The following is a 12,120-nucleotide window of genomic DNA, read 5'->3' as shown; positions in this document are numbered from 1 at the left end:
CAGACCACAGCACTGTACCAGCTACTAGGAGGGAAATCACCCCTATCCCAGCTGAAAGCAGGACAATGAAATAACTAAAAGTGCTCTAATATTCTGCTGGATTGAAGGCACCTTGAAGACATTGGGTGCAAATCTAATCTCGTCATCCAGATCCAGTGGATTGGAGAGAAATCCTGACAGTTTTAGTAGCCTTCTATCAAGACGTCATTTCCCTTCCACACCCTTCATCTGCAAGCGGTAGGAGAGGACAGCAGACCCATGATCACACTTTATGCCCCCTAACACAGTTATTTTGGATCAGCCCAGCCCGACACACAGCCCAGGCTGGGGGAAGGTGGGAGAAAAAAACATTCTCAGGTTTTGCAAAATGCTCGCGTTGCCCTGCCTCCCGCCTTTTGCCATTTACACTGAGAGCAGATGATCAGCAGTGTATCTCTTGCTGTAATTGCACAGCCTGTGGCAAATGAGTGCTGTGAAATCAGAGCATCTGTAAGTCTTAAGCCCCTACAGCAAAGCGACTGAGACGGGATCAGCTGGGCACTGAAAAAGGAAAAAGCACTGAAACCAGACAACACTACAGCTATAACTAGGCTGAGGAATCCTGTTAGACTGTCAAAGCTTTCAAGCCAAGGGCAGAGCAAGTCCAGGTAACGTCTGTAGTACTGCTTGTCACCAGAAAAGTGGTCTCTGAGGCCAGGCGGGGACCTGTGTCATGCACTGGTCCCTGGCTTAGGTGCGCCATGATGTGCCCAGAAATCGCTCCGGCGACTCCACTGACCCGTTTCTTTCAGCAGTGCATTTAATGAGCATTCCACACCAGAGTGCAGCGGCACAATCCTGTACGCCCGCTTGCATCACTGGGAGGAATTGGGCTGACACTGGACAACTCGTTGCATACTGACCACTACAGGCCATGAAAGCATAGATGCCGAGATGACCAGGAGCATCGCTCCCAACCTTCACGTAGTTTCAGTTTCTACTGACCTTCATTCTACCACCTGTGACCGTTCCTATTACTCCAGGCCCTGTCGCATCCCTTCTGCAAATTGCTCACACCAAATCGCAAAACCTGCAGGCAGTTTTGGTCCTCCTCATTCATTAGTCCTGCTGCCAACAGCAAAAGCATGCCCTTTGGAGCCGGTACCAACCCAGAGTCCCGGGGCAGCGCTCAGAGGAACTGGGGTGCTCGGAGGCGGGACCAGAGCCGGTTACTCGACACTCCGAAGCAAGTTGGCTGGGAGCAGCCCAACCACCGGCCAAGCTCCCACCCAACTCAACATAGCCTCATCTTGACCCTGCATCTCATTCACTCCCTTTCCTAATCTATGAGGGTTACTACAGGCTGGCAGAAAGTCTGGGATTACTATGCTGCCTCTGGCTGCCTGGGGTGCACTGAACAGTGGCCATGCAGGGCGAGCATGGGCCGGGGCTGAGCCGCTCACAGGGACTGCGGCTGGATCCTTGAGTGGGAAGGGGGCTGGATGCCTTGGTGGGGATGAGGGCTGGATGCCTTAGTGGGACTGGGGCTGGATCCTTCAGTGGGATGGGGGCTGAATCCCTCAGTGGGGATGCAGCTGGATCCCTCAGTGGGGATGGGGGCTGCATCCCTCGGTGGGACAGGGGCTGGATCCCTCAGTGGGTATGGAGGCTGGATCCCTCAGTGGGACCAGGACTGAATCCCTTGGTGGGACGGGGCTGGATCCCTCAGTGGGGACCGGGGCTGGATCCCTTGTTGGGGGCTGGGGCTGGATTCCTTGGTGAGGACTGGGAGTGGGTCCCTTGGTGGGATGGGGCTGGATCCCTCGGTGGGACCAGGGCTGGATCTCTCGGAGGGGACTAGGGCTGGATCCCTCGGTGGGACGGGGCTGCATCCCGGGGCGGGGGGGCGGGGGACAGGCTGGGACGGGGTCCCGAGCCCCTGGATGGGGGCCGGCTCAGCGGAACCCCGCGCCGAGCCCCTGGGTGGCGGAGCTGCACCCACGCAGGACAGCGGCCGGGCGGCGAGGGAGGGGCACGCGACGGGGCGGAGGCGGGGCCGCGGCGCGCGGCAGGGGGCGGCGCCCCTCACCCCCCCCCCCCTTCTCCCCCGCGGCGCTGGTGCTACAACAGCGTGATTTCCCCGAAGTGATGTTGGCGGCGGCAGCCAATGGGAGGCGCGGCCGCCCCCAGCGGCGGCGCTGATTGGTCGGGACGCGGCCGGTCCCGGGGCGGCGGGGAATCCCGGCCGCCGCCGCGTTATACCCGAGGGCGCGCCCCGCGGGCGGCAGAGGCGGGACGGCGGGCGGCGGGCTCGGACGGCTCGGCTCGGCTCGGCTCGGCTCGGCTCGGCTCGGCTCGGCTCGGCTCGGCTCGGCTCGGCTCACCGCACTGTGCTGCACTGCACCGCACCACCGCACACCACGGCTCGGGATTGCACGGCTCGGCACCGCACGGCATACCGAGGTGGGTCGCGGTGCCTCCCGCCCCACCGCTCGCCCCCACCCCGTTTTTGCACGGGATCGGGGCCCCGCAGGGTCCGTGGGAGCGGCCCCGGGAGCGCGGCGCGGCTCCCTTCGCCAAGGGGGGCAGCGCCGGCTTTGCCCCGACGGAGGGCGCGGGGCGCGAGTTTGGGGGCGCGGGGCTCGTCGCACCGGCAGCCGTGGGGTGGGCACCGGGCATCTCTCGGGCGGGCGGCGGCCCCTCATCCCACCCACGGGAGGGGACGGGGCGGGGTGTCCCCCCGCACCGGCGCCGACGGGCACGTCCGGGTGCGGCTCCGCTCTGCGGGCTCAGCGCCGGAGGCTCCGCTCCGCCGTTGAGCGGGGTCGGATCCCGCAGCCCCGAGCCGCGCTCCCCGCGGGGGGCAGCCCCGGCTGGATCCCCCCCCCGCGCCCCGCAACGGGCGCTCCCCGGGCCGCTGCCCCGCCTTGGTGGTAAAAGTTAAAAAAAAAAAAAAAAAAGAGTATTGTTTGGGAAATTTTGGGTGTCTTGAAAAAACAACCACCGCAAACAGGAAATTATTTCTGCAGAGGAAGGGCTGGGAGGGCCGCGCCGCCCCGCTCCGGCTGCGCGGCGGGGCCGGCGCCTCGTCCCGCTCCTGCGTGGTCGCAGCGGGGACTGGCCCGGTTGCTAGTCGGGGATTCCCCCCCTTCCCCGCAGCAGGGTAGGCTCCCCCCTTGCGTAATTTAATTAATAATAAACTTTTAAGACGGCGGCAGTGCCTCTCTGTGGCCGCAGAGTCGGCGGGTGGAGGTCCCGCAGCGGTCCCTGCGGGGGGACACCCGCACCCGCTCCCGGGAAAACCGCGCCGTGCTGGGGTGGGTTCCCTCCCGGGGCGGGGGGGGCCGGGGTCGAGCTCCCTGGTCCCACCCAGAGCCCCCCGACCCCGCAGCATGGGCTGAGCACCCGCCGCTGCCATCAGCCCCTTTCCACAATGCAGACCTTGAGGCGTGTTTTGGGCGCAGAGCAGGAGGTGCTGCCACCCAGGAGCAGGTGGAAGATACTGAAAAAGAGATAAGATGCAGGAAAAGTAGTTTTGGTTGCATCGGGAGCACTAGTGGTAATGCTCACAGTAGGGAAGGGAAGGGAAGGGAGGGGTGACATTGCAGAATGGTTAAAATAGCGATGAGTTTTTTGCTGACCTGTTATTTCTTTCATAGACAACATGCCAGTGTCAAGAATGCGCATGAGGCCCTGGCTGGAAATGCAGATTAATTCCAATCAAATCCCAGGACTGATATGGATTAACAAGGTGAGGGTTGTTTGTTACTATTATTGTCATTATTATTACTCCTGTGTCATTGACCATCCTTGTTCTTAGATCACACATGGAGAAAACTTGCAAGCATTCTGTTTATTAAACAACTATTTTTGTTTTCAGAAGAGGTACCTCTGGTTGGTACACAATGTAGGAGTTCCATTTGTCTTTTCCCTGGGAAAATTCCCAGGAGGGAAATGATAAATTAAAGTAAAGTAATCTGAACATGATGGAGAACCAAGAAAAATCCGAGATCTCTTAACACTTGCTGCCTGTTCGAGCCAAGTCACCTCCTGTCCCAGTTAAGCAGTTACTGTTACACTCCCAGTTGCTCCCAGTTTTAAGGCTTGGCCTGAAAGAAACTGGGTTTGCCTCGCTTTGATCTGGGAGGCACATCCCTGTGCCTGTACCGCAGGATGAGATCTCCAGGCTTACTGAAGCAGGTCTCTTTCTCTGAAGTCTCCTGATCCATCCCAAGTGATGTTTAAGCTAGGAGACGGTATTCTTAGGATTCACACAAGGTCTTACAGGCAACTTTAAAAAGGGATCCTCTACCAAAGCGTACCTGGAAAACATACTGCAGTTATTGATGCGTTAGTAGATTAGATGCAACATATTTAAATGATTCTGGGATAAAATTGACACTGTTGCTTAAGTACCGCTTGTGGCTTTCCCTGTTTCAGAACTCATAAAACCCCTCGTATGCATTGAAAAAAATAGGTAGAACAATGGATGTTTAGTTAAGATACAGAGCAGGGGGCTTATAAAATGTCCGAGGCACCCCTGAGAATTCTTTGATTAAAGCCATCATTCCAAATGGGCATCTTTTGAAATTCAAATCTCTATTGGTTCAACTTCAGGATAAGATGATGTTTCAAATCCCCTGGAAACACGCAGCTAAGCACGGCTGGGACATGGAGAAAGACGCCTGCCTTTTCCGGAGCTGGGCCATTCATACAGGTGGGTGCTGGCTTTACATCAGTCGTATCAATAGCTCAAACAAGGTGCTTTTTTTGGTCTTGACTTACGCCTCAGGTAGTTACATTAACTACTAGTACGTATGTCAGAGAAAATAGAAAAACTCATTTTTTTTGGTGGGAGGAACTAGCACTGAACCACCTGAACACCCCATCTCTTATTTATAGGAAGATACAAAGTGGGTGAGAAGGACCCTGACCCGAAAACCTGGAAGGCGAACTTCCGCTGCGCCATGAATTCACTGCCTGACATTGAAGAAGTGAAGGATAAAAGCATCAACAAAGGCTCCAGTGCTGTCAGGGTTTACAGGATGCTGCCACCCTTGACAAAGGATCAGAAGAAAGGTAAGCCCTCAGCAGTCCCGCTGGGGTTACACAGCTTCCACTACTGCGCTTAAACACCGCTTAAATTTCCTGCTCCGCCTAGGCAGGGGTATAACAGGCTTGTTGGTAGCTCCGGTGCTATTGGGCTTAGTCACTGGTTATTGCCACTGGTAACAGTTTGTACGAACAGTTTGTTTTATCCCAGATTCTTTAAACATGCCTAAAGGCATCATCAGGAGGTAACTGGGACTCGCTGCTACGGGGACAGCGGTAGCAGAGCTTGCTGAGGAGGGCTCAAAGCTGCAAGAGCTCACGCTCGCCTGAATTGTCAGCCACGCAGCCCTTTCTCACCTTTCGCCTTATTTTTATTCAACAGAAAGGAAGTCAAAGTCTTCAAGAGAAGCAAGAAACAGGAGCAAGAGAAAGGTATGTGTCTGTAGAGACAGCTGAAGAAGCTGGAGGTTTTGGTGGTTTTCAAGCTTAACTTTTTTTCATATGGGAAGTTGTGCATTTTTAGACAAGTCTTTCATTCTTCACCCTTATTTTTGTAGTCATATGAAGATGTGAGGACGGAGGAGTCAGCAGAAAGACTAACCAACACTCCGCTGCCAGATGACCACAGTGGCTACACCGTTCACGACTATGCGGGGCAGGAAGTGGAGGTTGAGAGCACGTCCATCACCTTAGGTAAGACTCAGTTTTTAGCTCTCCAAGCGGAGTGAAAAGTGCTGTTCATGCTAAACCCACAACCTCTGGGCCAGAAGACAAAGATGATTCTTGGGGCCAGGCCTGGGTGCACTGTCAGACGGGCAGGGGGGGAATAGAGGTGGTTGGGTCTCTCCTGTGAGTGCCGACTCCTCCTGATACGTCTGTGATCTGCAGACCTCTCCTCGTGCGAGGTGAGCGGCTCCCTGACTGACTGGAAGCCACCGATGGAAATCACCATGGCCGACAGCACCAACGACCTCTACCAGCTCCAGGTGTCTCCGCTGGCTTCGTCCTCGGAAGGTGGGTATTTCTTTTTTCCTACCTTGGTCTTTCATCGGTCTACTGGAGGCAGGTTGGAGGCAAGGCAGCGGGATGAAGAAGTGCCTGGGGGAGCACGAGAAACAAGAGTTGGCTTGTAGAGAAATAACCCCAGCCTCCACCTGATGGATTTTGGGTTCCTGGAGCCACCAAACTGGCCGGGTTACAGACGGGCACGTGCCACCTGCAGAAGTAGTTGCTCATGGGTGGAAGGCTCCAAAATGACATTTACTTTGCACATGCGGGCAAAGGGGCAGGTTTCATCTCGCAGGCTCAGTGCGGTGGCATGGAAAGGTCAGCCCATAAAGAGGCGAGATTTCTGAGCCGGGAGGGTGGGACTGCGGGTTCCCGAGGCAGCAGGAAGGAGGCAGTGCTGGGAAGAGGACAGAGAGAGGTACAGTAGTGACAGAGGAGGTAACCACGCTTCCCAGTGGGGGAAAAATAAAAAATTAACATGGATATATCGGAGTGGTCCTTCACTCAGGGTGCAAATCGTCTTCCTCCCGCATACCGAGCGGGCTCTGCTTTGGTGACTCTTGGGGAGGCGCAAGAGCCACGCATCCCAACGTGCAGTAGTTGGAAGAGCATCCGAGACGAAGGGCTGCGGGGAGTTTGGGGCACGGAGCTGCCGATGGGCCTCCCTGCCTCAAACCCATGAGCCCCTCCTCGGTGTCACCCACGGCAGGGGGAAGTAAAAGGTAGTGCTGTTGTGTGACAAGAGAGTATGAAGAGAGTATGCTTCTTCTTGTGTGGCGAGGAAGCAGAAGTGTGAGGGCTAACGTGTGAAAAGCTGACCTCTATGGCTGATTTCTTCTTTTTTTTTTTTTTTATGTGCTTACTAAACAGTCACAGACGAAGATGAAGAGGAAATGAATTCAGACATTTTTAAGGTAAAAACAGCCCTTCTGGTCAGAATAGAATTGGCCAAAGTTGCCTTTTGCACCAAGACAGGAAGGGAAGCAGCTATCTGATCCAGTCCTGTGCGAGCTGAACATACACTTACGTAATCCAAGACCCTTATTTAATGAGGAAGCCTGAAAAATTAAATAAAAAAAAAGGCGGCTACTTCACAGGCATGAGCTGGAGAGGGCACATCCATGGAGATATTTACTCTTCATGTGAACGTTGGAGAAAGCTGTTGAGAACTGCCAGAAGCAGAGGTCGCTGTATTAGAGTCTGCAGTGCTCTCTAGACATTTTTATTTTGCCCTTCCCTCCACCTCTGACATGTGTGGCGCTTAATCTGTCCTTCCAGACATGTCATGCTCATCCCACTGATAAGAAAGGGGTTTCATCGCCAAAGATGCTCTGGCCCGCCTAGTTTCGCATTAATTTTGCTTTTTTAACTGGAAGTAAACAGAGTTTTATATAACTTAGCATGAGAAGATGCAATTTGATCTTTTTTGCTTACCTGTCTTCTGAGTGAGAGAAAGGAATAAAATATTGCACGCACAGAAAGGAGCAGTTTTTACCATCTCCTTCTTCTCTTACAGCTGCTTGAACCAACCCAAGACTGGCACACCACCAGCGTTGGGGGGAAAGGCTTTCTCACCAACGAGCCGGGCACGCAGACCATGTGCAGCACTTACAGCTACAAGGAGCAGGACGGGGAGATCGACACGACTTCAGGTACAGACTCTGCGGTGATCGCTGACGCAGCATGATGCAGACGAGGGGTTTCATGCAAGACACTAACTGGGAGGGAGCAAAGCCACCGGAGGAGGTAGCACAGCCCTGTGTTCTGAGGTCTCCAAGCAGCCTGTCGGAAGGCTGTAAGGAGTTTGCTGATGAAAAGGAAAAGGTGAAAAATGCCTCCAGTAAAAGTATGCTATGGATTTATCTTAGGGTTATAAACACGTAAGTTACGTCAGCTTTCGGGACCTCCTTGCAACGTAACTGAAGAATTTCCGCTAGCGATAGCTTAAATGGGACAGGTTAACAGAGAGTGTTTGGAGTACTTTTAGTAAAATATTAGTCTAAGGTATTTGCTGACATCTGAGAAATCTTTCCTCTTTTTTTTTCTACATTGATAAACATTGACTGCTTTTTTCTTGCTGCATGTGATTCAGTACTCATTCTTGGTTTATTTTGTCTAGGAGACCTGGAGTTCAGGTTCTTCGACCAGAAAAGCAGCCTAGACTTCTCCTGGCTGGAGACAGTGAGACCTACCATGCAAGTCATTCCCTGTGGCTTGTAAAACCCCGGCTTCTTCCAACCATGGACTGCTCTTGGGTAGAAACTTCAGCAAGCCTGAGGAGAATGGAAGAAATTGTTTGTTACTGACTGAATGAAGCAAGTAGCTTTTTCTATTCCGTTTAACTTTTAGGACTGAAAAGGGTATAAAGAAAAACTCCATTATTAAAAAAAAAGGACCCCCATCTCGCTAGCAGGACTCCTGGCACCACAGACGCTCAGCTGCATACGCACCTTGTCGTCGCTTCGCAGGTGAAGCTTTTGCTGGAAGGTCGCCGATGTGCTGTGGGGCCTGACCTGGTGGGGTACCACCGAAAGGCGTCGTGTGCCGGAGGCGTGGGGAGGGAGGCGGTTACCGTCCTCCCTGCGCAAGACGTGATAAGCACTTTACCCGTGGAGTGCTTGGGGGAAGACGCTGCAAAGGAGTCTCTTGCCTGTTAGTTTTGGTTGCTGCTTACTTGTGCAACACTGGTGACATTGAGCTTAACGACTGTCATTACACTTAGTCAGGAAAATTGCACTAATTGGCCCTCTCTGATTTGTTCCATCATATAGCTCATCTTTCAGATCTTTCAACTTTAGAACTGTGTAAATAGTTTTAGACCAATAAAATGTGAAAATTCAGTTTAGGCTTTGCTTCCACATAGTACAGTTACCCAGGTGCACTCATAGGATGTTATCTGCTCGTAACCATGCTGTATCTATTTCCACGTAATAGTTGAAGAGCTGCCGCATGAAACAATTTTTGCACTGATGGGGGCAGAGCTCTTTATTTATACCAGGCCTCTCCAAGATCCCCTCCAGCACTCTACCAGGATACCTACAGTACTGTATGCAGCAAGCCGTATCGCCCTGCAGACCCACCCTGGGCCAGCATGTGCAGGAGAGTGCAGGATAGAAGAGGTTTCAGTTTGCGTGTAATGCATAAAATTAAATCACTAAGCTGTAATAGTCTATTTTCTTGTACAGTTTGTATATAGTGTTGTATATTTGTTTTAATAAAAATGTTTTATATATGACATGTTTACTTTTTCTCATGGGAGAGCTCTGCGAATGCATTCTGCATTCCTTGAAAATACCCAAACAGATGTGCTGTTGACAGAGACAGTTGCGGGGTTGTTTTTTCATGAGTCATGAAAGCGCAGGGAGTTTAGTACAGTTTTTCACCCCGCACAACTTCCCAGTGTGGCTGATGGGTGGAATCCTGCTTGTCCGGCTTCTGTGCACATGTCAGGGAGTTGGTTTGTAGCTGCCGTCATCTGCACTAGTCAGCCCTAACTTAGAGCAGGGTTACAGGCTACGCTATTAAAACCCAAAACCCACCCCATGCACCGAGTCCCTGCTCTGGATGTCCCTATCAGCAACGCTCAGCTTCTGTGATAAGAAGATCAGCGATGAAGACCTAGCTAAACAACTTCGGTTTGCCTAAAGAGAAAGCACATGCAAAATTCAGAAGGCAAGGGGAAAGCGAGCTGGTTTTCTCTCTGTTTTATTCATTTGCCATACTTTCAGGCTTGAAAGGTCTGACATGTCATTGCATTGTTTGGAGTGGGAGGTGAGAGGCAAGTGTGGCTGAGGCAATGCGTCTCCAGCTGCAGCCACTGGCATCTGACAGTGCCTGGAAAACCCCTGTACTGAACAAAGCTGTGCCGTGAGGGCCTTTGGGGAATAACTTCATTCGCTGAGCAAGAACAAGGGTGGACCGAGGAGAATATCAGGCTGCAGGAGAGGAAGACCCAACCCAAAGGGCTGGAACAAAGTGGATGTTTCCTCCTGCCTTTGGCACCGGCTCTGCTGCGACTTGACCTGCAGACGTGCAGGGACGGATGTGTGGTTTACCAAGGGAAAAAGGGTAAAAATAAATGCCATAGGAAGCAAGTGGTGGTGGGTCTCAAATCCAGCACAGCTAAAAGGTTTGGATACGGCACAGCAAGGTGGATGGGCAGCCTGGGGAGGGAGAGGCTGAGCAGTTACTGCCGTGCCTGTTAGTCATTAACTGGCCCTAATCTCTGAGACAGCCGAAAGCAGACGGCTGCAGGCAGCACCCTTCCAGGTGCACCAGGTGGAGAGCAGCTTCTTACAGCCTCATCCTGGCTCTGCGTGGGTGGCAGCCTGGGGGGCTACGACCTCCTTGTCCCCCCCGCCGTGGTCACGCTCCCTGGCAGGGTACCCGGCCCAAGGGTCCACCTCCCGGGAAGGGATCCATCCAGCCGGGAACCCGCTGGGCACCAGGGCTGTCAGAGCAGAGGCCTCGGCTGCCTCGGATCACAACCGCCTAAAGCCCTGCACAGCTGCTTGACGCAGTTCTAGAGCAGGATTGTTTTGTGCATGGGCAAAGAAATCACCCACCAGACCCGACCTGTGCCCTGGCCAGCTGCAGCAGCAGCTACTGCCGGGGAGAGACCGTGGGGCTGCTGGATCTAGAGCCACCTTTGTCCGCCCAGGAAGGGACACAGCCTCAGTGCCATCGACATAACCAGAGGAAATCAGTTTTGTCCAGGAACCACTGCAAGTTTGGTATACACGGCGGGGGGGGGGGGAGGGGGCGGGAGAGAGAAGGGGAACCGTCTACGATGTAAACAGTACGAAAATAAGGTAGAGATTAATTTGCCCGTTCATCCATTAAAAGGAACAAGATTTTCACAGTTATGCTGAGATACAAAAAAACACAGCACTTAAATTTTCACAGCACTTAAATTTTCACAGATAAAAGGTGTGACTGAGATTTGAGGACAGAAGAAAACAGCAACTAGTGCCTCACACCCAGGGACCCTAGAAATGCTCCAAGTGTGTTTTTTACCAGGGCAGAGGAGACGCTTTCCTTCCTCACCTGCCAAGGTACGTGCGTGACCGACTGCACATTAGGCATTTTGCCAGTGAAAAATGGTCAAGTCCCATGACAGGGTGGAATTTATCCAACCTGTTGCTTCACTGGGTTGAACTCTCAAATTCCAAGTATCTTGGTGTTGGTTTTTTTTTGGTTTGAACTTTTTGGGAGAGGGATAAAAATCAGAGTCCAGCTTTCCAGCTCAGGAGGGGTGCGACTTGCCGAGCCCCATCTGAGACTCAGCAGCTGCTGTGCTGTGCCGATGCCTGACTGACCCCTCCATCACCTCCGGGGCAGGTGGGATTTGTAGAAGCAACATTCCTTCTCCCAGTGCAAACTAAGGAGACCTTTAAGCTGCTTGTACCCAGAGTAGCATCATGAGCTCTTTAAGATAAACCTACTGCATAGGCTGTGCGATAAAAGGAGTTTTAAAACCTTGACGTTGGATTCTTCTGAACTTGCCTATCCTAATCAAGTGAACTTCAGCTGGCATTCCTGTATTGGAATAGGAGTTGTTTTCACCTTTAATACGCACACAGCTACATTCAGCTGGGAAGTAATTACCAGGACAGTAGGTCATTGGAGGGAGCTCACCCCTGCCTAACCCAGACAAAGCAATAAAAGGAAAATTTTTATGGGCAGGGCTCGAAAGGCGAGCGGCTCTTTCTTGTGCCATGAACCTTGTATGATAGTGAGAAAGACCTATAGGCAATGCAACTGTTTTAAAAATAAAGAGAGATCACCTTTCTGTGGTGGAAAACAAAAAGTAGTCATTATACAATCAGTGGTCATTTGGGAAATGAACGGAGCTAATGCTGCAGGCTTGGCAGGCTGCTCGGGCAGAGGCTCTCCATCACTTACGCCATGCTTAAACCATCACTGGCTGCAGCTTGCTTGCAAACCTTGGAACCATTTAAAAACAAATCCAAAATCCTTCTTATCTAGTTTCAGAGCTTTAGGATGTTAGCAGGACAAAACATCCTGGAAAATACCACAACAGTCTCACTAACAGTCCCACCGCCTGAACCTGGGAATGCC

General features: G+C 52.5%; 1 protein-coding gene across 3 annotated transcripts; it reads left to right on the top strand.

Moving 5' to 3' along the window:
* The first annotated feature begins 2,218 nt into the window (after positions 1 to 2,218).
* Positions 2,219 to 9,274, top strand: IRF1 (interferon regulatory factor 1). Of its 3 annotated transcripts, none has more exons than XM_075102963.1 (11): positions 2,219 to 2,311; positions 2,362 to 2,442; positions 3,639 to 3,730; positions 4,597 to 4,696; positions 4,882 to 5,058; positions 5,414 to 5,463; positions 5,589 to 5,724; positions 5,920 to 6,045; positions 6,910 to 6,953; positions 7,556 to 7,691; positions 8,159 to 9,274. In XM_075102963.1, the coding sequence occupies exons 3-11, from the start codon at positions 3,644 to 3,646 to the stop codon at positions 8,257 to 8,259; spliced, it is 957 nt and encodes a 318-aa protein (XP_074959064.1). In that variant the 5' UTR covers positions 2,219 to 2,311; positions 2,362 to 2,442; positions 3,639 to 3,643; the 3' UTR covers positions 8,260 to 9,274. The 3 variants fall into 3 exon arrangements, with proteins under 3 accessions (XP_074959064.1, XP_074959063.1, XP_074959062.1); XM_075102961.1 differs by having other exon boundaries at positions 2,273 to 2,326; XM_075102962.1 differs by having other exon boundaries at positions 2,253 to 2,442.
* The last annotated feature ends 2,846 nt before the right edge of the window (positions 9,275 to 12,120 follow it).

Source organism: Phalacrocorax aristotelis, chromosome 8 (assembly GCF_949628215.1).
Source record: "Phalacrocorax aristotelis chromosome 8, bGulAri2.1, whole genome shotgun sequence".
In the NCBI taxonomy this organism is placed as follows: Eukaryota; Metazoa; Chordata; class Aves; order Suliformes; family Phalacrocoracidae; genus Phalacrocorax; species Phalacrocorax aristotelis.
This window is presented reverse-complemented; position numbering and strand designations above follow the sequence as displayed.

Excerpts from the sequence above, each read along its gene's own strand:
- IRF1 (XM_075102963.1), top strand. The coding sequence starts at position 3,644 with ATGCCAGTGTCAAGAATGCGCATGAGGCCCTGGCTGGAAATGCAGATT. Across the intron at positions 5,725-5,919 it reads GAGCACGTCCATCACCTTAG|ACCTCTCCTCGTGCGAGGTG; the intron begins GTAAGACTCAGT and ends TGTGATCTGCAG. Across the intron at positions 7,692-8,158 it reads GGAGATCGACACGACTTCAG|GAGACCTGGAGTTCAGGTTC; the intron begins GTACAGACTCTG and ends TATTTTGTCTAG.